This window comes from Chroicocephalus ridibundus, chromosome 14 (assembly GCF_963924245.1).
Source record: "Chroicocephalus ridibundus chromosome 14, bChrRid1.1, whole genome shotgun sequence".
Classification (NCBI taxonomy): Eukaryota; Metazoa; Chordata; class Aves; order Charadriiformes; family Laridae; genus Chroicocephalus; species Chroicocephalus ridibundus.
Genome location: NC_086297.1, coordinates 6,767,926 through 6,791,233, shown reverse-complemented (window position 1 = coordinate 6,791,233; position 23,308 = coordinate 6,767,926). Strand labels below are relative to the sequence as shown.

General features: G+C 37.5%; 1 protein-coding gene across 4 annotated transcripts in view; it reads right to left on the bottom strand.

The window, feature by feature from the left end:
* The window catches only part of CA10 (carbonic anhydrase 10), a 202,079-nt gene that overhangs the window by 149,689 nt on the left and 29,082 nt on the right, over positions 1 to 23,308 (bottom strand). For all 4 annotated transcript variants that reach the window (XM_063352306.1, XM_063352303.1, XM_063352305.1 and 1 more), the window contains one exon: positions 12,814 to 12,888. In XM_063352306.1, the coding sequence (XP_063208376.1) occupies positions 12,814 to 12,888 (75 nt within the window). The remainder of the gene's footprint in view (positions 1 to 12,813; positions 12,889 to 23,308) is intronic.

Below are 23,308 nucleotides of genomic sequence, written 5' to 3'. Positions count from 1 at the left end.
GTTTTAGGTGGAGTTTTGATGCAAAACTATGCAAATGTGAAGTGCTTGTTATAATTAATGGATACAAATAAACAAATACTCGTGACTTGATGTAATAAGCTGGAAGAATTTCTATGTTATCTTCTACAAATATTACTTGTAGCTCTGTACCCTTCCTCAAGCGTGTATCTCTGCCTGCCCAAATGTACTATTAATTCAAAAAAGGCTGTGAAAAGAGTAGTTACAGAATCGGCAACAAAGGAGAAAGAATGGTAAGACAGACGGAAACCGGAGCATCATTAATACAGGAGAAGAGCTTCTTGTCTTTCAATTCAATGCAATTTTCCCACTTTAATTAGTACTTTTTCTTTGGTCCTCTCCAGAATTCCACTGCGGTTACACTGTTTTAGAGGTGTAGGAAAAGAGTAATATCTCTGTGCACAACTCTTATCTCATTTCACGTCTCAGTAAATACATAATTTTATTTTTCATCTTTTTTCCCTCTTAATTATTTTTTTTACTTAAACTAGGCGTCGGAGTTGCATGAAAAATAATGTAAAATAAGTTGGGATACACTATTTAAAATTCTTTCTATAAATGAATTTGCACTGGGCAGCACTCTTAACTGGGAAACTAAAGCCAAGCAGTCAACAGTGAGAATAATGTGACTGTGTCCCTGAGGCAGAGCGTGTTCAAATCAAGCGGAAGGACTTCCATTGATTTCACCAGGCTCTGAGCGAGGTACTGTCTTCTTACTACTATACTCTCTAGAACTAAAAGCCACAAGTCCTGCCACAAAGAAATAAGCCCATAAACGTGAAATTACAATGAGCAATAAAATCTTGAGAGACTAGTTTCTCTATTGCTTTAATTTATACTCCTGTTAACCAATTTTAAATGCACATTAAAATACCGGGTAATTCTAAAGATGTCAGTATGTGGATAATAGAGCCTGCCAAGGCTATCCAATGTGTTTCAGCCATATCCTATTAGACTTCAGTCCTTTATTTCTTCTTTATTTTAAGAAAGCCTAATTTAAGACTAGGAAGAAAAGCCATTTGAAGATACCCAACTGCTGGATAGGAAAAGCAAAATGGAATCAAAACTCACTCCTGAGAAATGGCCTGACATGCAATAGAGAATGGTATTCTGTAGCCATGGCCTATGTAGCCTAGTTTGAAAATACAGAAAGGTTGACTACATTATCTGAAATGATTTCTCCAATGTCATATGGTGTATTCTGAGTCATACAGAACAGCTAAATCCTGCAGTTCTAAATTGGGACTAAAGCTGGGAATTAGCCATCATTTCTATCTGCATGTTGTAGAAGGGCAGCTGGCCCGTGATATGGCTTGAACTGCATCTGAGAGAGATTTGAAGGAGCAGCAACTCTCAGAACTGAGCATCCTATTCATCCTATACCTTTTAGTGCTGTGGTAACACTAGCATGATCCCAGGTACAAAGGTTTATTCCTTCTATCCAGGCCCTCCCCTCTCCATGAGAAACAAAGGATACAGTATTAAAACATTATATTCTCAAAACGCTCATTATTAATGCAATTGCAGTGTAAACACTCTAGAAGAAAAGAGACGGAGGCTACTCTGCGCGGCTGTGTAAATAAATAATTTCACTCCAGTTAAAGAATTTGCAAAGAGATGGTTTCAAATAAAATCATTGTAAAAGGAATAATACAGTCTTCTAAATATTGATTTATTTTTTTTTTTAAAGAATCAGCTTCTGACATCCTTATTCAATGGATGCAGCACTTGTCTCAGCACGCAAATCCCACTGTTTTCAGTGGGACCTATTGTCAGGCAAAAATACTAACCTAGGATTTTTGAAACTGGCAGTGGTTGGTTTTTATAGGGACTACTTCAATCAGACTTGCCTTCCAATTATTCTAGCATAGAAACAAAGCAATGCCTGGATTTCAGAGACATTACTAAACCCAACATAACCAAAGTATTTCTTGTAAGCAAGGAAGAAAAATTCCATCTCCTCATCATTTGATTGAAATGTCATTGTTTAAATGCTAGCGCTTTTCAATCTTTCGGTTTGTTTTTAAACTGAAACACAGTGGCTGTGCAATTGGCTGTTACTTGGCCTGCATACGCCCACCCTTCTTCCTTCCTCACTTCTGAAGTTATAATATAGTATGAGATAATGCCAAAATTTCACTGCAAATAATCATGTAACATTCTTCAACTCTATTAAAATGAGCTTCTGAAATGGACAATCTGGTAATGCACATGAAGGAGGTATGCCAAGTCCATGGTGCCCATCCTGGTGCCTACTGTTGCTTCTCTGTTGGGGCAGCTGTACCACTTCATTTTAGTCAGCCAAAAGACATGGGTTTCTCCAAAGGATGTGCAGGAACATCTTTTTTCTTTTTCAATTAACAGCATAGGGATGCTAGGCTGACTAGTCTGGCGACACAGGCATCTAAAATGGTTGTTTAATTCTCTCACAGCTTCCATACTGCTGCCTTGAACTAACCTTATCCATCTTTCTTTATGTACATCTCACTTAACATTTGTAAAATGATCGCACTGTGTGAAGACCTTCATTCTTCACCTAAGCCCCCATAACTGAAGCTCCTAGATATTAAAGACACAGAAAAAATAAATTATAGGGAGGTCATAAAAAGGTCCTAAAGAACCACCTCTGTGTTGGGGTGGAACACCTATCAGCTATGTACTTTGGTGTCAAGTCAACAACTGCCAGTGTGACCTGGTTATTTTGTGCTACATACTTCAGTATTTTTCTCTTTCGACCAGATACTGAAAGGCTGTAGGCTGTGATGTTGTCTACAAGCACTTGTGAATTATAGCAGTGCCATTTGCACAGCTGTAGTTAACGACCTGTCAGGTTTCCCATTATGATGTTATGCTGTTATTTTCAGGGTTTATATCCTGACTATAAAGTTGGTGACTGCTTGGTCTGGAAATTCAAATGCATTTTTGTACATTTTATAAATACAAAATGAAAAAGTGCCCTAATATAAAACCACACTCTATTCAGAAAGGAAAAAGTGACAATTTTAAGTAGTATTTTCAGTAGTAGAAAAAAACAATCAATAACATTCAGGAAGCTTCCTCCTTTGGCCAGAGTCATTAACTATAATGCGATTTACAGCTCTGAGCAGGGTCAGCAGGTAGCCGGAAATGCATTAAGTAGGTGACTGTATTTTATGGTGAGTTTCTTCGTAAGAGATAGTAAATCTCTCGATGACCACAAATAGCATGTGCCCAGAAATACCATGGTGGGGTGATGTTATATGATAGCTGTATTTTAATGTAAGTAAGTAACAGCAGTAAAACTTCTCCAAATAATTCCAAATACTCGTAGGCAGGCAGACGTGGTAAATGATGAGCATGGATTTAGCTCCTGAGTCTGTTCAATGGATTTATGGTTCAGTGAATTCACAACTGACCTTTTTAGAGAGGTGCTACAAGAGGAGGAGGAAATTTTCACTGAGTACGAATTGAGTGGTTTCAGACTATCAAGTCAATAGTAATCTCCTAATTGAAGAGCCTAAGTAACCCTACACGTACGCACACATGGTACTTTCAGAATTAAAGTTCTTACAGGCTACTGGATAAATACTATGATATAACAATCCTCTGATTCCATATTTACAATTTAAATCATAGCAATCTATGAGGAAAGTACTTGCATTCTATACGATGCATCTACCTTTAGGTAACAGCCTCATTTCCTTTTCTCTTTGACCTCTTCCTCCGTTAGGCAGGGGACAAGATTTGACAGGGAACTTTTTTGTGAGTAACAGTAAAGCTTTCATTGACAATGAACAACAAGCACAGTTACTCTGTGTAACCATACACAGTAGTGGTGTGATCTCATTTCACAGGTGTTTATTTTAACCACAGATAAGGGTGTAGCTGCAGTGACCGTGCTTTCTTCTGTATGAAGTGGCAAATTCTACCCTAATGACACTAAACTGTGCTAATGAGATGTAGGGATCGAAAACTGCATGTGGTATCAATATAAAGTCCTCAGTGGTGCTGTGTTCATCAGCAATGTAACAGTTAGGAATAATCTCCCTGAAGTCAATAAAATAACCTGATATAAATAGTCTCAGTGAAATAAGAGGTGGATTCCTAACTGATAATTGCAAACTGTAATTGTAGTACTCTTAAAATATAATTCTCTTCATAGCATTTTGCAAGAGTATTTTTTGTAAGTGAGATAATGACAGGAGGAGCAGTGAGGCTACCTCTTAGTGTCACTCTATTTCCATGCTATTCTGTGATCCCTTCCAGTTCTATCTCATCCCATTCAGATTTATGACAGAAATACCTAAGCAAGCATAAGCTAAAGCACTGTAACCCTTCTCTGATTAAGCTCAATTACATGTCACTACAGAAGAACATTATTAGCACAGAAAAATACTATTCCTTGTTATTCTCAGTGACTTCTTTCTCCCTGAGACACTAACTTACTCACCCTATACAACGAAAATCTATTAAAAAAGGGGTTTTTTTTTAATGTAGGGAGTGCTGACTGCTACTATCTGTCTTGTACAAAAACACATGCACACGCACACAAAAAGACTACTACAACAAGGTAATTATTAGCCAAAGCTCGAAGTCCCCTCCTTACATAATCAACCATGGCATATGTCATTCTCACTTTCATTTTGGATTATTAGCTCAGGAAAGTTCCTTGGGTGTCTGAGCAGCCACTAATTCTTCTATCAGATTTTTTTGTGCTTCAGTTCTACTCCTCTAAGACATGTACACCATCAAAATGTTTACTGCTAAAGGGTTACAAGAACCACTCGGATATTGTGTGAAAAGTAGCCTGTCAAGGCATAAGATAAGATAACCTTGAACGTACCAATACATATACTCAGCAGCACCAACATGCAGGAGCCTTGGTGTCTGGCACTTAGAACTATCCTGAATAATCCTTCAAAGTAAGGATTCACAAGCCTTCAGTTACTAATGACTTAGTCACAGACCACTGTTTCAACTGGTTTTATACTTAGCTTGTCAAGAATACTATCAACCCTTTCCTGCATATACCAGTATCTATATTGGAATTCCTTCCTTTGCTTTTAGGTCACAGTGAAGAACCTAAGAAAAAAAAAGATTCCTAATATTAGCCTTAACTTTTTATTCCAACCCCCAAACTTTTGATGATATATCTAAGGTCCTGCACAGGAACGATCCTTCTCTTTTTAAGCAAAAGCTTAAGAGGATGTGCTCATCACGGAATGATGAACCCTGGAAAGATCACAGAGGTGGGCTTTCTGGCTTTTCACTTTTAACAAATTCAAAGTGGGCTGGAATAATATTTAAAAAAAATAAATTGCATTGCATTTGCAGAAAGAGCAGTTACTTAACCAACAGTAACTGTAGGTCTTCAAGAATCTGTAATGACTGTAGGCTCCACAGTGTGTACAACAGCAGATGTTCTGGATATTGCTCCCTGTTTGCCAATTTGAGGATATAAATGCCCAAATGGTAACCACCATCTCTTAAACTTCCTCCCAGCTAGAAGTCATCATCCATGCAGATTGTGGTAGCCCTACCAATTACAGCTGTCTCAAAAAATTAGTGTTAGCTAATTGTTCTTTCTTCTTATGACCCATACTAGTGTCACTACAAGGTAAACAGAGACCACTTCAGGGTAGTGGGAAAGAGGATTTTCAATTTCATAAAAAAGTAACTGCGGTACTGCTATCTCTAAAATTGGCATCTAACTTAACAGCAAAGTATACGGTACAATAATTGTCAAGGATCTGCAGATCACTGCCTTGAAGGTCTTCCATATTAGAACATTCCTGAAGTAGAAGAGGGTTACTGCTTGTGTCTTCGCAGGAGGAACCTGCAGGTTCAGCAGGAGAGGTACTAGCCAGCTGGCTACACAGCCAGATACAACATGCTATCCAATGCAGTATTTGTTACAAAGGAAAGGCTTGACCTTTCCGGTGCCTGACTGTGGCTAGAAATAGACAGGAAGACGACTTGAATCATTTGGTCCTGTCAGTATAATAACGCAAAATCTGAGATACACCTGTTACATGCAGTTTTTCTTCCACGGATATTAATCATAACTTAGGAGGAAAAAACACATCCAAGAAAGATAATTAGGCTGTGAAGGGAAAAAGGGGTATGAGACCACTTTAGCAAAGAACTGTGGTGCAACCACAAGTCTGGCAAGGTTTAAAATCTTAGATTTTCAGAGTTCTTTACTGTGGTTAGTTCACATTGCTTGCCCTCTAAAATTTATTTATTTGTTTTGTTGAAGGAGTGAAAGAAGCTTAGGGGGGGAAAAACAGCATTCAGAGATCTCTTTGCAAAATGGTTGCAGCTACAGGCCATATGTAAGACAGTAATTTACTCTCTTCAAAAGGCTCTTGTGAAAAGGACTGCATAGCTGGGTATTCAAAGGAGTGGGAAGGACCTGAAGGCAGTAACTTTTTGAGTTCTATGTTGGCAACAAAAGCACCTGTAAAGGATAATCCCCAGTCCTGGGGTTTGTTAGTCAAGTGAGAAGGAAGGGCTGTGGGAGCCAGATCATGGTGCCTCCAGGTGTTGTGAAAGGGAGAAGGCCCGTGTTGCAGGTAGGCAGAGCTGCTCTCTTCTAAGTGTACTCCCTGGAGGCCTTCTGCCAGGACGCCCTTCTACAGTCAGACTGCCCTGGAGAACCACACCGTGTAGTGTCCTGTGGTCCTGTACATCTTCCTCTGCATCGATTCGCAGTTTTGTTATAGTCTTCTTTCATTGCTAAACAGAACTAATGGAGAAAGCAATAAAAAGCTGGAGCTACTTCCTTCTGATTAAGAAATATTCTACCTATTGTTATCAAGCATAGGGCATCTACAGACAGGAGGTTCTCTTTGAACAGTGAGCTTAGACTACCCACCACAGGAACATTAAAAGTACACAGGCCATAAGTAGGGGAAGGAAACTGATATGACTAGGCCTAACATAGTGTATCACGGCTTTTTATAATGCAGTATGGAATTGTACTTCCTTGTGACGGTACAGTATTATGTAGAACCATAACCAGATCCTAATATGCAAAATTTCACTTTTTTTCATATTTAATTTCAGGGATAAATCAAACTTTGAGGTGTGAGTCACTCTCTAGCCAGCCTCTTTACATTTTTATGGAAGGTTCAAAATTACATACTCACTCTGATAGTCTTATTAAGTACAGCACTACTACTAATGTGAGTGTGTCTCAAACTCAATGCTGTAATTTGGTTGCAATTCATATGAAGATGAGTTGCCATATTTGTGCTAGAACTCAGGCCATAAAATGTCTGCCCTCAACAGTGTTCCTTTCTTCTTCCAAATTTAAAGCAGTCAACTCATCTGTTCCTTGCTATTGTAAAATAATGAATTGTATCAACAATTCGCTGAAAAGTGAGACAATGGGGTTACATTTTAATTATATTTAACTTCCATGCAAAAATACAGAAAAATCTAGTTTCCTTTACAGTTACATGATTTGTAAACAGTCAGTTTTTGCAGAATCACCAAAGGAGGTAAGAAACCAAGAAAATATTTGGTACAAAATATATTTCCTTCAAGCTACCTTTAACTGACAACCAAAGCTGAAATATTATACATACTAACCTAAGTTCCAATCAATAAGTGAATGATTTCCAGAATCTACGCTCTATCACCCTGAAGAAATGAAGTGTTCCAATATATTGCTTTCTAAAAGAAAAACTGCTGTTATTGTTCCAATAAATAATTATATATGGCTGGTTAATTCTTCAGAGTTGGCACCAGACTGAATGATTTTGAAGAGTGTGTGCAGACTGTTTAAAACACTACTGTAGCTCAGACAGCAACACTGTTTTCACTGACAAGCAAAATGCACCAGACGGTGAGTGATGCTGCAGCCTCCTGAAGTCCCAAAATAAGACTAGAAGAAATTTTATAGCTAGTACAAAAAGGGAGCAATGCAGGAGTAGCAATCAAGAGGTTTGTGTTTTCTATTATTTAGGCAGACAAACTAAGAGATCCCAATCTCAATGTATGAAATAGACCCCTATGTGATTGGATGATGGCATAATACACGAGCTTTACAGAAAGTTTAAGATGTGTTTGGGTTTGAAGTTTCATACCTCTGAGTTTCAGGCATGGACAAAGAGATTACGGTTCTTACAGTGACCTGTTCTGTCAAAGGTTATTTTTGGACAGGTACATACAGAAATTTACAGTTTAAAATAAATCTTAAAGCTGTAATAAAAATAAATTTTAAAGCCCACACAGGAGAAACTAGGGACACTTGCACTGCTGGCATGGGCCATAACAAAAGCACAGGGCGATAGCAGGAATTTTAAAATCAGGTTTTGGCACTCATGACCAAGACTGTCAGTTGTTTCAGGACTCTTTTTCCTTGTAAATCATTACCAAATTCATGCATTTCCTGCTTGGAGGGAGTTTCTCAGTGCTTCACAAACACTGCACCTGTGTTCCTTTTGAGTCAGTGTAGTTTTGCCAGCTGGTCTATGTTAGGGCGTAATCCCATCAATATGAGCCTTGCAAAAGGCAGGAGCAGCATTATCAATCTCTAGCAGTCTTTTCCCTTTTATAGTAAAATAAGTTGTCAAAGGAACTATGAACAGAGATCTCAGGGAAACAGCCAGCCTTTGGTGATCTGTAGCCAACTGTGAGTCACGGTGGATGTAGATCTTCATCTGGAACTAAAGTTGTTTACAACCTTTATAAGGAAGGAGAAGAACATTATCTGCTCCTTCAGCAAAGTTCACTCGTTATTTGGTAGAGATGGACTTCCTCCTCTGAGCTAAGATAAGCACCTTCTCCTCGTAAAATAACTTTAGACTTGGTATAATTCAGTAAGGGTCACAAAGACAGTGTCTTCCCAGGGCGAGAAACACTTATGGCCTTGTATTAACATGTAGTTCAATGTTTCAGTAACAGGGTGGAGTTTTGGCAAGTGAATTCCATGATCATAAATTGGATTTAACCACCTTTATGCTTACCAAAAGCCCACTTTTATGATGCTATGAAATAAGCAGGAGCAGTATAGAGAGAATCAATACAATAAGACACACATGAGTATCAAAGGTTATGTGCATCTATTTAAAGTAAAAAAAAGGGTATAGAATAGTTTGAAATATTATTGCCTTTGCCACCCTGAAAATGCTTGATCTACTTCAGTGACATAAAATATTCATAGTCACAGCAAAACTCAGCCAAACTAAAGGTTATTTTAAAAAGGTTATTTAAATGTATTTTAACCCATCATGAACTACTTTGATATTCCACACCAGAGAAAGTCTACATAGTGAAAATATGTAATAATATAGATTATTTGATTATTATGCAGATCACCATGCATAAAGAAAAGTATTCATTCTTCATCCTTGAATATTTCCTGAAGTTTAATTTGGAACCTAATTTGCATTCAATTAACATTTTAAAGTACTACTTACTTTCTATTTTGTTTGCCTCCATCACTTAAATCATAAGAGCAATTTTTCGCTTTGAGAAAAAGTGTGAGATGGGAGAGTGCTTTTTTAATCACTAGTATACACACAAATCCAGCCACTGATGCACCTTCCTTCCTGCACTTGACAACTCTGTACTCTCACTTGTAAGGCCTGGCACTAAGAAAGACCTGAACCACAGTTATCGTAGTGAGAGAACCTGTCGGTTGCTACTGCTGTCTGCTCTGTTGAGGAGTGCAAGAAGGGAAGTTGGGAAAGACAGTGTGATGGGTCTTGCACCTCATCTCTGCTTATATCCTCTCCTACCTGTGAGATACACATCAGTGATTATAAGACACTGGTTTACAACGTATCATTTAAGTTGTGAATCCCAGAATCTGGGGAAAAAATGTTTTTCGTATTACATTAGAAAGGGATTTAAAATATTTTTTCTAAAATCCATCTGAGAGTATAACGAGTCTGGGATGTGGGGAATGTAGTAAAGTATGGTTTAATTTTTATGAACTGTTCAAAGACAAATTTGTGCAGGATCCAGAGCATTCGTTAGGACTTGATTTAAATGCATTCAATACAGAGTATTAAGCAGAAAAACTTATGAATGGCATATTCTAACCTAGGCATATTGTGATACACTCCTGAATGCATTCTTACACAACTATACAGGAAAGAAGTGATAGTTCAAAGAAAGACAATGACTTTGCTTTGAAGTAGGCAAAAAGTATTCACACAGCCAAAGCTGTGACAGACAAACTCTAGCAACTCATCCTGGAGTGTTTTACAATGCTGTTACCCCCAGTTAGTCATCCCCATACTTGTGGTTGCTCCCCCAAGCAGCTAAAGAGCTGTATTCATGCCAGTCATATTAGCTTAGATGCCAGTTTTGAACTGCAGTGACAGTCTTGCACAAATATTGCTTTCTAATGTCTTTGGGAGTGGCAACTTCCAGCCCTGGGACAGGACAAACAGCTGTGGGAAGGCAATGTCTTAGCAGATGGCTATAGCTGTTTGCTTCAGTGCACATCAGTCAGCAACTTCAGCTATAGCTCCTCAGACTGCCTTGCAGCTATCACCTCTCAGGTGCTAATTAGCGTCTCATGCAAGATCTGGTACGTGACTGCTAACATTATGGATAAACTTAATATGCACTAACATATCCTTCGTGATGTGTTAGTCTGAGATCATAAACATAAAATGCATTCTTGAAATGCTTTAAATATGGTTTTCAAAGACTCCAAAATCTAGGTGCTGCTGAAAAAAATTAGTTGTTTGTTTTGTAAAAATTCGTGGGATTTCTCTCTTCTGCTGAGGCTTACAGGTCGCAGAGTTGAATTTCAAAGAAACATGACAGTCTGCAAGAAAGGTGCCCCCAAGTTACCCTTGCTTTCTCCATTGCTGCTTCAGTGAGCTGTTCATAAATGTCCTTCTGGACCAATTTTTGAGGATGTGTGCTAGATTAGTCCGATATTCAACATGTATGGGTAATTCAAAGTTCTCTCAGAAAGGAGGTGTCTCTCCCCACTAGACTAAAAGGTATTCCTTCTTGAAAGTTTGGGTCATGACTGTTTTTTCCTTAATCATCTAAGGATTTTCCCAAGCCCAAATTTCTCATGGTATTAAGACTAGAATACCACAAGCATTACCTGATCACATTATGTTTCTTTATACGCTGAAAATTAAATTATTTTTCTTGATAACTTTAAGCTGAAATAATTAGAAAGTCCGTTAAGCAAATATGTTTTTCATTCACCTTCTACTGGGCATTTACCTGGGTCGTGCAAACCAGGAAGGCTGAAATTTCTTGAAAGCAGGTGATTATGTTCTCCAGGTTTCTTCCCCCGCTATCAACATTAGGAACTAAACATGCATAACAATATGCTGCAGCATCTCTGACAGTCCAAACCAATCTCAAGAAAATCCGAAAAGCTACTTTATGCTACATCAATATATAATTAAGCTTCAGGCTTGCAGATCATGTTTTTTTCATGTGTGCTTTTCACAAGAATTTCAGTGCCAGAAACTTGTGGGTTGAAATAGTTCATCTCATTTTCACTAGTATTCCTATCAAGATGATCAGCATTTTGGATACTTCATATGACTGTCAGATTTTAATTGTTTTCACAACAGTGAAAATACCTGATGGTAGATCAAAGCTACAGATTGTTAGGAACAGATCACACAATGGGCAAGTAATATTTTCTAGTACTTGGAGGAAATAAAGATCATGCGCCAATTTTCATGGTGCATTCATTGTAGAACTTGAAGCACTATTTTACCTTATAATGTGTAGCTAATATACATAAATTAATGCATAGTCATCTCAACTGCACTGAAAACATACTGAACAAAATAATCACGGAATGTTTCTGTGTATACTGAATGAACAATGTACTGTAAAATCATCTCCACAACTGAACAGAAAACGGAGGTTGCTAAAGTTTCCTAAGTGGAAACATGTAGTCATATGGAACAGGGAAGACCCAACAAAGTAATTTTGTTTGAAAGAAACAATGAAATAATTTACAGAAAGGGAACACAAAAAGATCAGGTGTCAAATGTAGCTCAAAAACAAAATAAAAAATTGTCAGTCTAAGAACTACTAGTGCCTCAGGCAGCATGAATCCTGAAATGTGTTAGAGAGATCCAGAGCTAAAAAGGACAAGCTAAGGCCTACTCAGACCACATGACACTTAAGGAGCATACAGCATTAGGACAACCAATACATGTGTTTTGGAGGAGTTCTACCAATACTGACCAATGCCAGGCTAGTGCTAGCCTGAATTTCACTTTTACTTATCAAATTCAGGTGGTGTTGCTTATTTAGATCCTTTTAGCTGCCTGCTGGTTATTTACCATTTACTAAATCTTACTGACGTCAAGTTAGGTTTTCATCTTTTTTCACTCACTGTTTCTTGCTTCCAAAGCAAAAATCACTGAAACTTGCATGTTAGGTTCCTGTTTCAATTAGGTTCCTTTCCTACTATACTCTTAAATTTGTCGAAATGGGATTATTTCCAAGTGCTGCATCAGGTAAATAAATTCATCCAGTTAATAATACTGCTTTTCAGTTCTCCCTTTCTCTTTTCTATACAAAGGACACACACATTTACAAAGTAGCATCATGTTAGTTTTACTGAGAGAAAAGAGGAATGTCATCAAAGCGATTTCTTTCCCAGAAAACAGCCACGCTCTTTGGACGATGTATTGACAAAAAACTTTCCACGCTTCACTATAATGTGATGTTGAGTACTTGTGTGCTTCAAATCTTTGCAATGGATAAAAAAAAACAAAACCAAAAAATCCTCCCCCAAGCCCAGCTGTCTTAATTCCAGTGAAAAAATATTTAATAATACTAAGATTTTAAAATTATGCTTACCTGGAACAAAGCTTCCCTGGACCACCTCCTTATAAGCCCACCAGCCTTCATGGATTTTTGGTGAATTTTGTTGAGCTAGAAAGAAATAATCAAAGAAACCATAAAATTAAGGCAAGGCATAGGAAATATTTAATTACATGAACTTTGGAAACTCTAAACAGGGTATCATCTTCTACAGAAAAGCCATTCCTCAAGTTCCCAAGTGATGTTTATTCAATTTATTGAATTATGCTAAGCATTTGTACCTTATAGGACTTTGACCCTGTTTCTCATACAGTAAAACATACTCAGCTTCTGAAGAACTGATCACTGAACTTAAAAATTCAGTTATAAATGAGGATCTATAGCCCACAAATTCAGTATGGGATAAAAATGTGGAGAAAAAGAGTGTGCTAATATACAGTAGTCAATATCTGAGTCCAAGTTGGTGGACTGAAAAGCAGTTTCTCCCCTTCCTTTCCCAAGCTCTCCAATAATCTCTCACTTTGAATGGGAAGAAGTGACAGAGTCAACCACAGGCAACAGCTTTGTCTATAACTGCTTCTCCTCTCATCCCATGTGCTCTGAGTTCCAAAACCAGAACAGAAACATATAGCTTCTGTAGCTTCCCAAATATTGGCTTATGCTATAATGCTGAGGCAGGAATTTAAGTTTTTTCTGCTTTTAATTTTTAAATTTATTTTATTTTATTTTTAATTTTAATTTAATTTAAGTTTTGTCTGCAATGTAGCACCCAGTACTTATCCCCCACCACAGTCATCTTCGTGGTTGCTAGGCAAGACACTTGCGTTCGTTAGGCGTATGTGACATGCAGCTCTATTACAGCTGCATTTGACAGTACAGTGCAGTTACACAATGAAGGGTTTCTTTGACCAGTGTTCTGAAGGCTGTAACAGTAAATGTCTAAGCTTTGGATACGGTTTGCCTCGATGAGACTGTTGCTTAAATGACTTCTCTAAATTCCTGAAAAGCCAAGAGCGGAAAGGTCTTGATCAGTCAGTTTGCTACTCATAAGGTCATTACTTCTCCTTGTCTTCAAGGAAATCAGAACTGGAGCAAATTTTGTGGTCAAAATGTAAAATCTCTGTTAATTGGAAATACTTATAAAGGCCATACAGACACACAGCAAGACAAACGTGCAGTTGATTTCCATAAGATAGCAGATCAGGCCTGATATGCAAATATGTTCTGCCTTCACTTGTATTTTGCTTGATATTTTCATATTTAGAGCAACTCTCTTTCACGGAGCTACAGAAAGCTCTGCTACCTTGTGTATCATTAACTTAAATTTTGGGTTGGTTTGGTTTTATAAGATAATTTAACTCTCTTTCACTAGTGCCAAGAATTTTTTAACATAAATACACAGCTACAGAAGATGCTGGATTTAGCAGCTTTCTGCTGCAGTTTCATTTCTAGTTCACATATTATACACAAAAGAAACAATTACCCTGGGAAAAGTTCCAGCAATATAATAAAAATTGTTGTTGTCATTAAAAATTACAAAGAGGATGTGACATTCGGACTAAAAAGGATACAAGATGAGGACTGCTACATACTTTCTATCAGTAACAAAACAATATTTATGATTTAACTGACTGTAAATTACAGAAGCAAAAGTAAAGCTGAAGCTAATTAAACATACTGACAGAAGGATCAGCACTGCTTTACCAGAAATCCAGACACACATGTGTAGATGGAGATTTCTCCTTGCAGCAATGATGCTCATTCCATTAATTGAACAGTGACATGTTAAACTGAAAGGACTATTCCACAGTTTGCAGATGACATTATCGTCATTATTTTAGCTTTTATAACATTGCCTAGAGAACTCAAACTGTGTATGGCTTTGTTGTGCTGGACTGCCCTATACAAATATTTGGAAAACGGCAAATCCCAGTCCACAATGAAAATATCTGAGCAGCAAAATATTCACATCCAGTCTGAACAGAAATTTTTTTTGATCTCAACACTAGTTTATGCAGGTTGCTTTTTTGTCTGTATGCTCTGTAAGAGAAGTTCTTAAAGATTTCAGGATGCTTCAGCAATAGGAGAGGATACTAGTAAGTCAATCCCAACAAAGCACAGCAATCATTCTTTTACATAAAATTTCCCAGAAAATTACATTGTATTAAAGCGCATCTTGTAGTAATATACACAGCTAAAGCTGGTTCAGCCAATCAGAGGCAGCTGCATTTTAAAAGTGAGTGAAAAAAGTATGTATGTAGATAGAGGCAATTAAGACTTCAGCAAGGTTGGGTGCTTTCAAATGCAACTGCTTACTGTCAGCATTCATAGAATATACAGATGAAAAATGTATTGCTTTTTCCCATTCTGTGGACAATCTAAATGATACATGCCAGGTCCAGAAGAAAAATACAATGAAGAAAAATATAATCCATTATTCACAGTTTAAATCAAAACCAATAGAGGCCAGCTCCGCGGCTCTGCTTCAGTGTGTTGCCCAAACACTTAGTAAGGCTAATTCCAAAAGGAGTATCAGGAAAACTAAGATTTTTGTTATAGTTTTTCAAATCTGCTGCATTAGGATGGAACAGACTGCATGAGATGAGCAAGAAAATTAGATTATCAAAGCTTTGTACTAAATAATTGGATGCCTGTGCAATTCCTTCAGCTATCACAGAAGAGTATGACCTGTCATCACTCTGCACATTCCACAGATACCAGATCATTAGCTCTTCAATACACATGAAAACAAAACACATAAAAAGGAGTACAATACGTAAAATAAGATGTTGTACCATAGCCATATAAAATATCTCAGACAGGGCAAGAGCAATGCTGGGAGTCCTGCTGATTTACAGAAAACTGAGGGCCCTGAGGAAATCAAGAGGAAAGGCTGGTGGTTGTTGTGAGACAATCATCTAGACTAGGGAGACAATCCCCAGTGCCATGCTCTTTCTTGAACCCTGAAACTTCAATGTTTTATACCAGTTCAGACAAAACATTCTGCAAAGTAGTGCAGAGAGTGACTGAACACAGATTTCCACTCTACTGTACATACGAAATCTAGCTTGGTGCCAAAGATTTACTCTGATGGATCCTACAGGGACTTTGCTTAGAAAGGAAAAAGATTTATAAAGCTCTCATTTCTCTGAATGCAAAAGGAGGGCGTCTGGTAAGGCCAGGGAAGAAAGTTTGTCCTCCAAAAAAGTTTTCCTAAACCATTACTCCATTCTGTTTACATAAGTGGGCAAGGGGTCTTATTAAAGGAGAAAAAAGCTGTTCTCTATTTTTGAAACATAATCAGACCCATACCTGGATTAATAATGGAACAAGGGGATATAAAATTAGAATGAACAGACATATGGACAATCCTTGCTGAGAATCCTATCTGGGACACTTACACCTGATGCACACACAACACAGGGTCTCTGCAATTGGTGTATCAATGCCCATCTGACAAAATGGCACTGTTCCTGGGTAAACAGGTCCAACCTTATGGCTCAGGAATTGTTGCCAAGGAAAAGGATTCTTCATATGTGCCACCTCATGACACTGAAAATAGCAAAATTCTCTCAGCATCCTTGTTATTTCAGTTAAAGTAAAACTGTTGTACCTCTCATTGCAATTCTCCCACTTGAGGACCATAAAGAGAGGCATGCATACTTGCTTTGGGGATTCCGATACTCCTGTGTTCCTACCAGAGCACTGCAGATTCTCCATGGCAGCTCCTTTCTTTGGCGTGACCTGTCACATAAGGTACTGAGGAGGCAAAACATCTAGAAAGCAATTCTGTATTCCTGAAGAGGGTTGAATAGCTAAAAAAATTAATTAATTTCTGGTATGTCTGCTTTTACCACTAGTAATTAGAGTATGCCTTTAACTTCCAAGAAATACTCTTGCTTCTGCAAGGCACCAAAATAAACAGGCCCGTATGAACAGAAACTTTGCCGTTACGAGCATATTACCGGCACAAGTAGCTCTGCAACAGCAATATGAGCATCAGCACTGTATTCTGCTATTAGTAAGGACAGTCCAAACTGCCACGTTTGTCCAAAGTGCTAGAGGATATTGAATGACCTCCATTTGCTACAGCATTCTCTCTCTCAGTACTGAAATCACTAGTATCTGAGATTAGTGCCTCTGCTGATAAAACACCATTATGTCAGATCTCTTTCAATACAGCTGCTGTAGAGGAGACAGGATATTTATTTGGAGCTGATATGACACATGTTGCTTTCATTTTGTCAGATTATTGTAGCTATGTCTTATTGCGGAGCATAAAATTACAGGCTAAGTACAGCAAGATGTGCATTTTTGTTTCCTAGTGATTTCCATGTACAGGGAAACAGCATTGCACAGGATCATAAAAATGTACAGTAAATGGAACTAGCAAAAGATGCTAATGCCCCATAAAGTCATCTGTTAACTATATCTATCTTAGAGGTTAAAATGAGTAGGCTTATGTTTCAAAGAGTTGTTGCTCAGTCAGTAAAACTATTTTAAAATCATCAGATAACATTTTATCCGATACCAGGTACCATGATGCAGATGCTCAAATATCTGCATATAACTTGCAGCACAAAGAGGTCTTCATCTTATCGGAATGCTAATGCTGACATAATATAAAATGCTGTAATTAATACAAAATACCCCTCAGTAAATATGCTTATTTGCAAGATACAAACAAGTCATTCTACAATTACTTATTTACTTTCTATACTTAAATAAAAGATAAAAAGGCTTGCATCTGATGCCATCGTTTGTCATTCACATCTGAGCATAAGCCAAGGGTAGAATCCTGCCTGAGCAGAACTCTCCATTCACTTTACTGGCATTTCACACAGATGGAAAATGCTAGACTGTAGAGAATCAGGGTCACAGCAGTTAGTAAAGAAAATCTTTTTTCATCCAAATTTTATTGATCTGAGTTCTTCTGATTACTGTATTAATCACTGTGCATGCTTATCCCTACTCATCTTACATCCTAAGGGTCTTGCTTGTGATAACCTGGCTAGTATAGCCCTGCCATTAAATACATGATAACATTTTTATCACTGTTACCTCTTCTGCAGAGTTATGACAGTAAAAAAAACCAACAAAACAGCCACAACTATGAGCCATATAGTTTCATAATGAACTTAGTGCAAAGCATTAATTCATTGCAAATACTTTCATAGGAAGTTCACAGAAAAGTGGCATAGTGCTTACTACAAGAAAAATAAATCCTCAAATGTACTATTACAATGGTGAACACTGAAAATGGAAAATATATTTATGAAGTATTAGATGCTGGTGTGATCTTCACTGATATCCACCCTTTGTGTCCCACAGACTGTTCACTTTATAGGCCTCATCCTGTTTCTCTCCAAGCTAGCAGAAGCTATTGCTTAGCTATGTGATGCTATTTGACTTTCCATTGAGTTCCATAGTTGACTCCGAGTAGCTTCATCACTCTCAAGGTATCTTCTTCAGTCATTGACAAGTAATCCGAGATGGCTGTGCCTGATTGCAGAAGTTAAAATTAGAGGAATTTTGCTGTAGTGTTTCAGAAGATCATGGGTTCTAACAGAAAGTTAGCCCTAGAGAGAACAGTGCAGGATGGTTTAAAAAAAAAAAAATTAAGAAAAAGTTTAATCTTTTTTGCTAAATTCCATTTCCAGAATCTTAGGTAACATTCATACTTTGTAATTATTTTAAATAGTTTTAATTACTATATTTTATATGGATATTTTGCACACTGTTAAACCCAAGGATGGGTTGCCTAAACTTTAGAGGGAACACAGACTTATTCAATCTAAAAAATGACATTCAACATCTTCAGTCATACAAGTACCAGCTTTTGGCTCACACCAACAAATGCCTCTTAAAGCAAATGGAATACACATGTATGAAGTGAACCTGACAGCTGGGGAACTAAGCAGATGCAATTAGCTGAAGATCCAGCCCTCCATAATTAATGTTCAGTTTGTTTAAAACAAGTCTGTACGTAATTGTAGCTATTATTTAAGATGTTTTTATAAAGCCTTTTTATATAAAAAGAACCTAACAACACACACTTCAGGCACTATATAAAGCATCATTTATAAATGGTTACAGGACAAGGAAGGTTAGCCTGCTTATGAATATTACAGCCTACATTGTATGCATCACCATACGACAAGGGAGGAAAAAGAAAACAAAGGATTATAAAGGGATCAATAAATAAAATGCTTTCATCAACTATGCCAGATTTTTTTTTTTTGTAACATTTTGCTCAGAAAACATGCAAATGCTCTTTCATTAAGTTAATACTTTCCAATTCCGTAAATCCTTCTTCCACCATCCCCATGTGTAAAAACTCTCACTGCTGCTCTGAATTCCAAACAGTATTCAACACAAGCAGAACAGACATGACCTGTTTTTATTGTGTCTGAGGGCAAAAGTAAGGCACTATCATTGGAACTCTGCTATGGCACAGAGACTTGATTATTCTGTGTATTTTCTATTTATTCTACTTTGTTTCCTGATAAGATTCCAATTAAAAAACCTAGGCCAAAGAGTGAGATTTCATACAAGCAGACTCACACTTAGGCTGGTAGTAGCGACAAACAATGTGACGTAACATTACAAGATAGCTAACAGCTAGCTGCATCTACTGTCCCTGTGTAGTTGGCTTTTGATGACAGCCATTGAGTGTCCAGAGTCACTAAATGCTGCTTGAAGAACCATAAACTAAGATGTTTACAAGTACTTAAACCCACATTAGGACACACATTCTACTTACAGCACTCTCACCAGAACTCTGCAAGACTTTGGTAGTATCTAGCAATAGCTCAGTTTGCAGGAAGTAAGAACTATGTATAAGGCTCAGCTCTGGGCAGCAGAGGGATGCATCTTGTGCAGGTATTGTTCTCATCCCTTCCAGTCAAATATATTTGTGAAGGTTTTCACTAAAGAATTGGCTTTGCTCCACCCCAAACCAGGACAAAATCTTAAAGGCAAGGAAAGGAGCAAAGTCAATTTAAAGACCACTGTACATAACTGGCAGGCAGGACTTCCTCTGTTATTAATCTTGCAGGTGACTGTGCACTTTCATTTATCTATCTGTAAAAACAGGCTTGTAGTACCAGTTATCATCCCATTGTTCAAGAAAGGAAAGAGCAAGATTTAGTAGAAGGGATCCCATGAAACTGTGCTTATTTAGGTGCTTATAGGTTGTGCTTCACTCAGCTGTAGAAATACAAATAGTTAACAACTTCCTTGCTTTCTAACCTCTGAATACTATCAAAACAGTTTAAATGTGTAAGCAGGAATCATTCCCAATAATGTTTATAAAGAACATGAGATTAACATGTTAGGTAACTACATGCTATATCATGCTGTTAAAGGAAGCTGTATAAATATGGTTTTGGGTGGTGGGTCCCAACTTCTAATAAGCACTTTTCCATAGAGCATACATGCCCAATCATGCAACTGTTACTTAAGTTCTAATATAAATGAACAAAACCATGGGTTGTATCTAAAGACTTTACTCAGAAAAAGTTAAAACCACTTTGACTTACTCTTCCCAGAGCATATCAGTACACCAATATAAATGATGGACTGCTCTGCAGGGTGAGTTATTTTATGTCACTGCACCCAATTTAAGATGAAACTCTGCATATTGTTCCTAACTCAATTTATAGAATATCAAACATCCCTATAAATCTGCTTTCCTTTTAATGTGAATAACACGTGTGCAAGAGTTAGATCACATAATGTAAAAGATACTATGTTCACCCTCTCCAAGTAGTTTTTGGCTGGAACATAGCTGAAATAGCAAGGCAGTGTTACACCTAATGTTATTTGCTTAAATTTTTAAAATAATGCTTTTTTCATAATTTCTTCTTTGGCAAAATTTAATTCCTGAAACAACTCAGAGACAGGGAACTTCTATATAGCTCTCTATGCTGTGTGGGAAAGCTGAGCAGCTTTGATATGAAAGAATGCTGAAGGTTCTACCTACAAATTACTATCACCTAGGGATGCGAGCCTCTGTTTCCTCAGACCCCAAACATATGTATGTGATTCATGTTACTTTTGAATGAAGTACAGTTCTTTTACTTCTCTGGCACAAGAGTTGAAATTGCATCAAAGCTGAACTACTGCAAGAAATCAAAGCAATTAAATTAATGCAAGAGAAAAATACATAGCTATATTGCAGCAATTAGAACATAATACTGATTGCAAGCACTGTGGGAAATTCAAAGGGTAATGCCAGAAACTCTGCACCCTTCATCTCAGTCATTGATGGCATGCTTAGGATTTCATGGGTCCTAAACCACATTAATACAATTTGGCTGCTTCAGTGTTTTCCAGAGTCTTTGATAGGAGTGTCAGCATACACTATTGCCTACTCTGTGTTGTGTCAGATGGGGTAGTTCTCCCCAAAGGTTGTTTAATCATGTCTAGTTATAAAGTGTGAAGAGCTCTATAAAATAATGCAGTAAGAAGAAGCAAGATATCTTGTGATATTAACTTTGCACTGCATGCCCTCCGTTCCCATTAATTTCAATGCAGTTTGGGGACACACAGCAACTTCAAAGAAATGGCCTCAATATCCTTGAGCCTTTAAAGTTCAATACATTTTTAATGCTAAATTAATAGGGCTTCCTTTAAAAGGAAACCACTAAGTTCCTTCCTCAGAAGCATATATGATATTGATGTGTCATCGGGTTTCTGAACCTCGTTGCTCTCTGTACTCTCTGAACAGAAAGCTACCAATCAATAATAGTATAGTCAGGGAGTGTTAGCCACCACAGGCAGATCTTTTTCTCTTTTCCCAAATCTTTGGCTCCAGGAAAGAGAAATTATTTCTCAGCAGTCTTCCCATGAGGTAACAGTGCCAGAATTTAAGTATTCATCACTGCTTAGGCAAACTCAAGGGGAAAAAATAAAGGTCTTCCAATTAACCTCAAGACTAATGGCACGGCACTAATATTAGGTGCTTGATCCTACAAAATACACAGCAGCCTCAAATCCCACAGAATTCTACAGCACGCAAAAACTTGCGGTCCTGAACGTGCTATGGAAACATTCTAAAGAGCTTACATCATATGCAGAGAATTCATAATGCTTAAGCAATACTATTGGGAACATTTTCCACAATCTTAACAAAGGGACATACCTGGAAAAGAAGAAAGAAGGCTGCCTTCAATCTCCCTTGAAAACTCAGCAGAGCTATGAATGGCAATCTGTAGGTCTTGTACATATATTACTCTAACTTCAGTCAACACAAAATGAAGCACGTTCCTGAGACAGGAAGAGTCACTTTCTCCTGGCTAACATAGCTATATATAAACAAAACCAATCACAACAAACACCACAGTCATTCAAAAGCTAATGGCAAAGGGGAGGCAAAATTATTTTGATTTTACTGAATTGGATTCTGAGACGTAGATTTCTAGTCATCCTGGGGTTGACCGGTCAGGGCACTAATCCAGATCATCTCACAGCTCACTGGACTACCTAAATCCTCAGCACTTAAACCTTATGTCCTGGCACTTTCTGAGATCACAAAGTCAAAAAACGTTTTTCTGGCCATATAATAACAGCTTTGCTAGCATCAAGAAGAAATCTAATGTCAGAGGATAAGCCAAGATATGGATCCATTTCAGGCAGTGGCATCATGCCAGAAAATTGAAGCCATCATAATGTGGCTTTATTGCAACCGCTCTTCACCATCACCAGTGCAGTTTACCAGTTTCTTAGCAATAGCTGGTTCTTGGTTAGTAGACATTTCTTAACAGAATGGCGAGGGGGGGGGACTTTGTAGCCAATTTTTCTGAATTGGTGACAGCCTTTCTTCCAGTATGTAGCAGTACTTTCAGTGGTGTTAACAAGATTGTGATGTATTTTTCAACATAAAGTATTGTTTCAGATGAAAGCAGATCTTGATTAGCTCAAAATAATGTTTCTACATCATGCAGATTTTCAAAAGAGCACAGTTAATGCGTATTCCCATTACTATACATGGCAAGTATAGAAGAATCTTAAATTGCAACGAACTCATTAAATTCCCTTTAAACTGCAAAAAACAGTTAGGATCAACGATTTGTTTCTGTGTGCTACTAAACAATGAGATGCCACGGGCTATCAAAAAATCCAAGGTCCACATTAACAATACAGGATTTTTATATACGTTTCCCTCACATTCCTGGGGAAAATGTGGAAAATAACTGTATATTACTGCAGGCAAGAAAAAAGACTAAAAGATATTTGCTTCTGAGATAGTTGGGGCAAGTTAGAGCAACTCCCAACAAGAAATGATTCTTTAGAGTCCCCAAAAAGTAAGCAGAGACTCTGGCCCTGCATCATAAAAAACTATCCAAGGTTGCAAAATGCCTTTATACTTACTCATTACGTCATTAATAAACCCCAAATAATTTAATAAAACAAAGTGCATAGCTCAGAATCCCATTAGTATTAAACTGGCCATGAGACAAACATGAATGTTGTGCATCACCAGCATTAACTTACTTTGCATAAATTTAATTTACAATACAAGAGACAG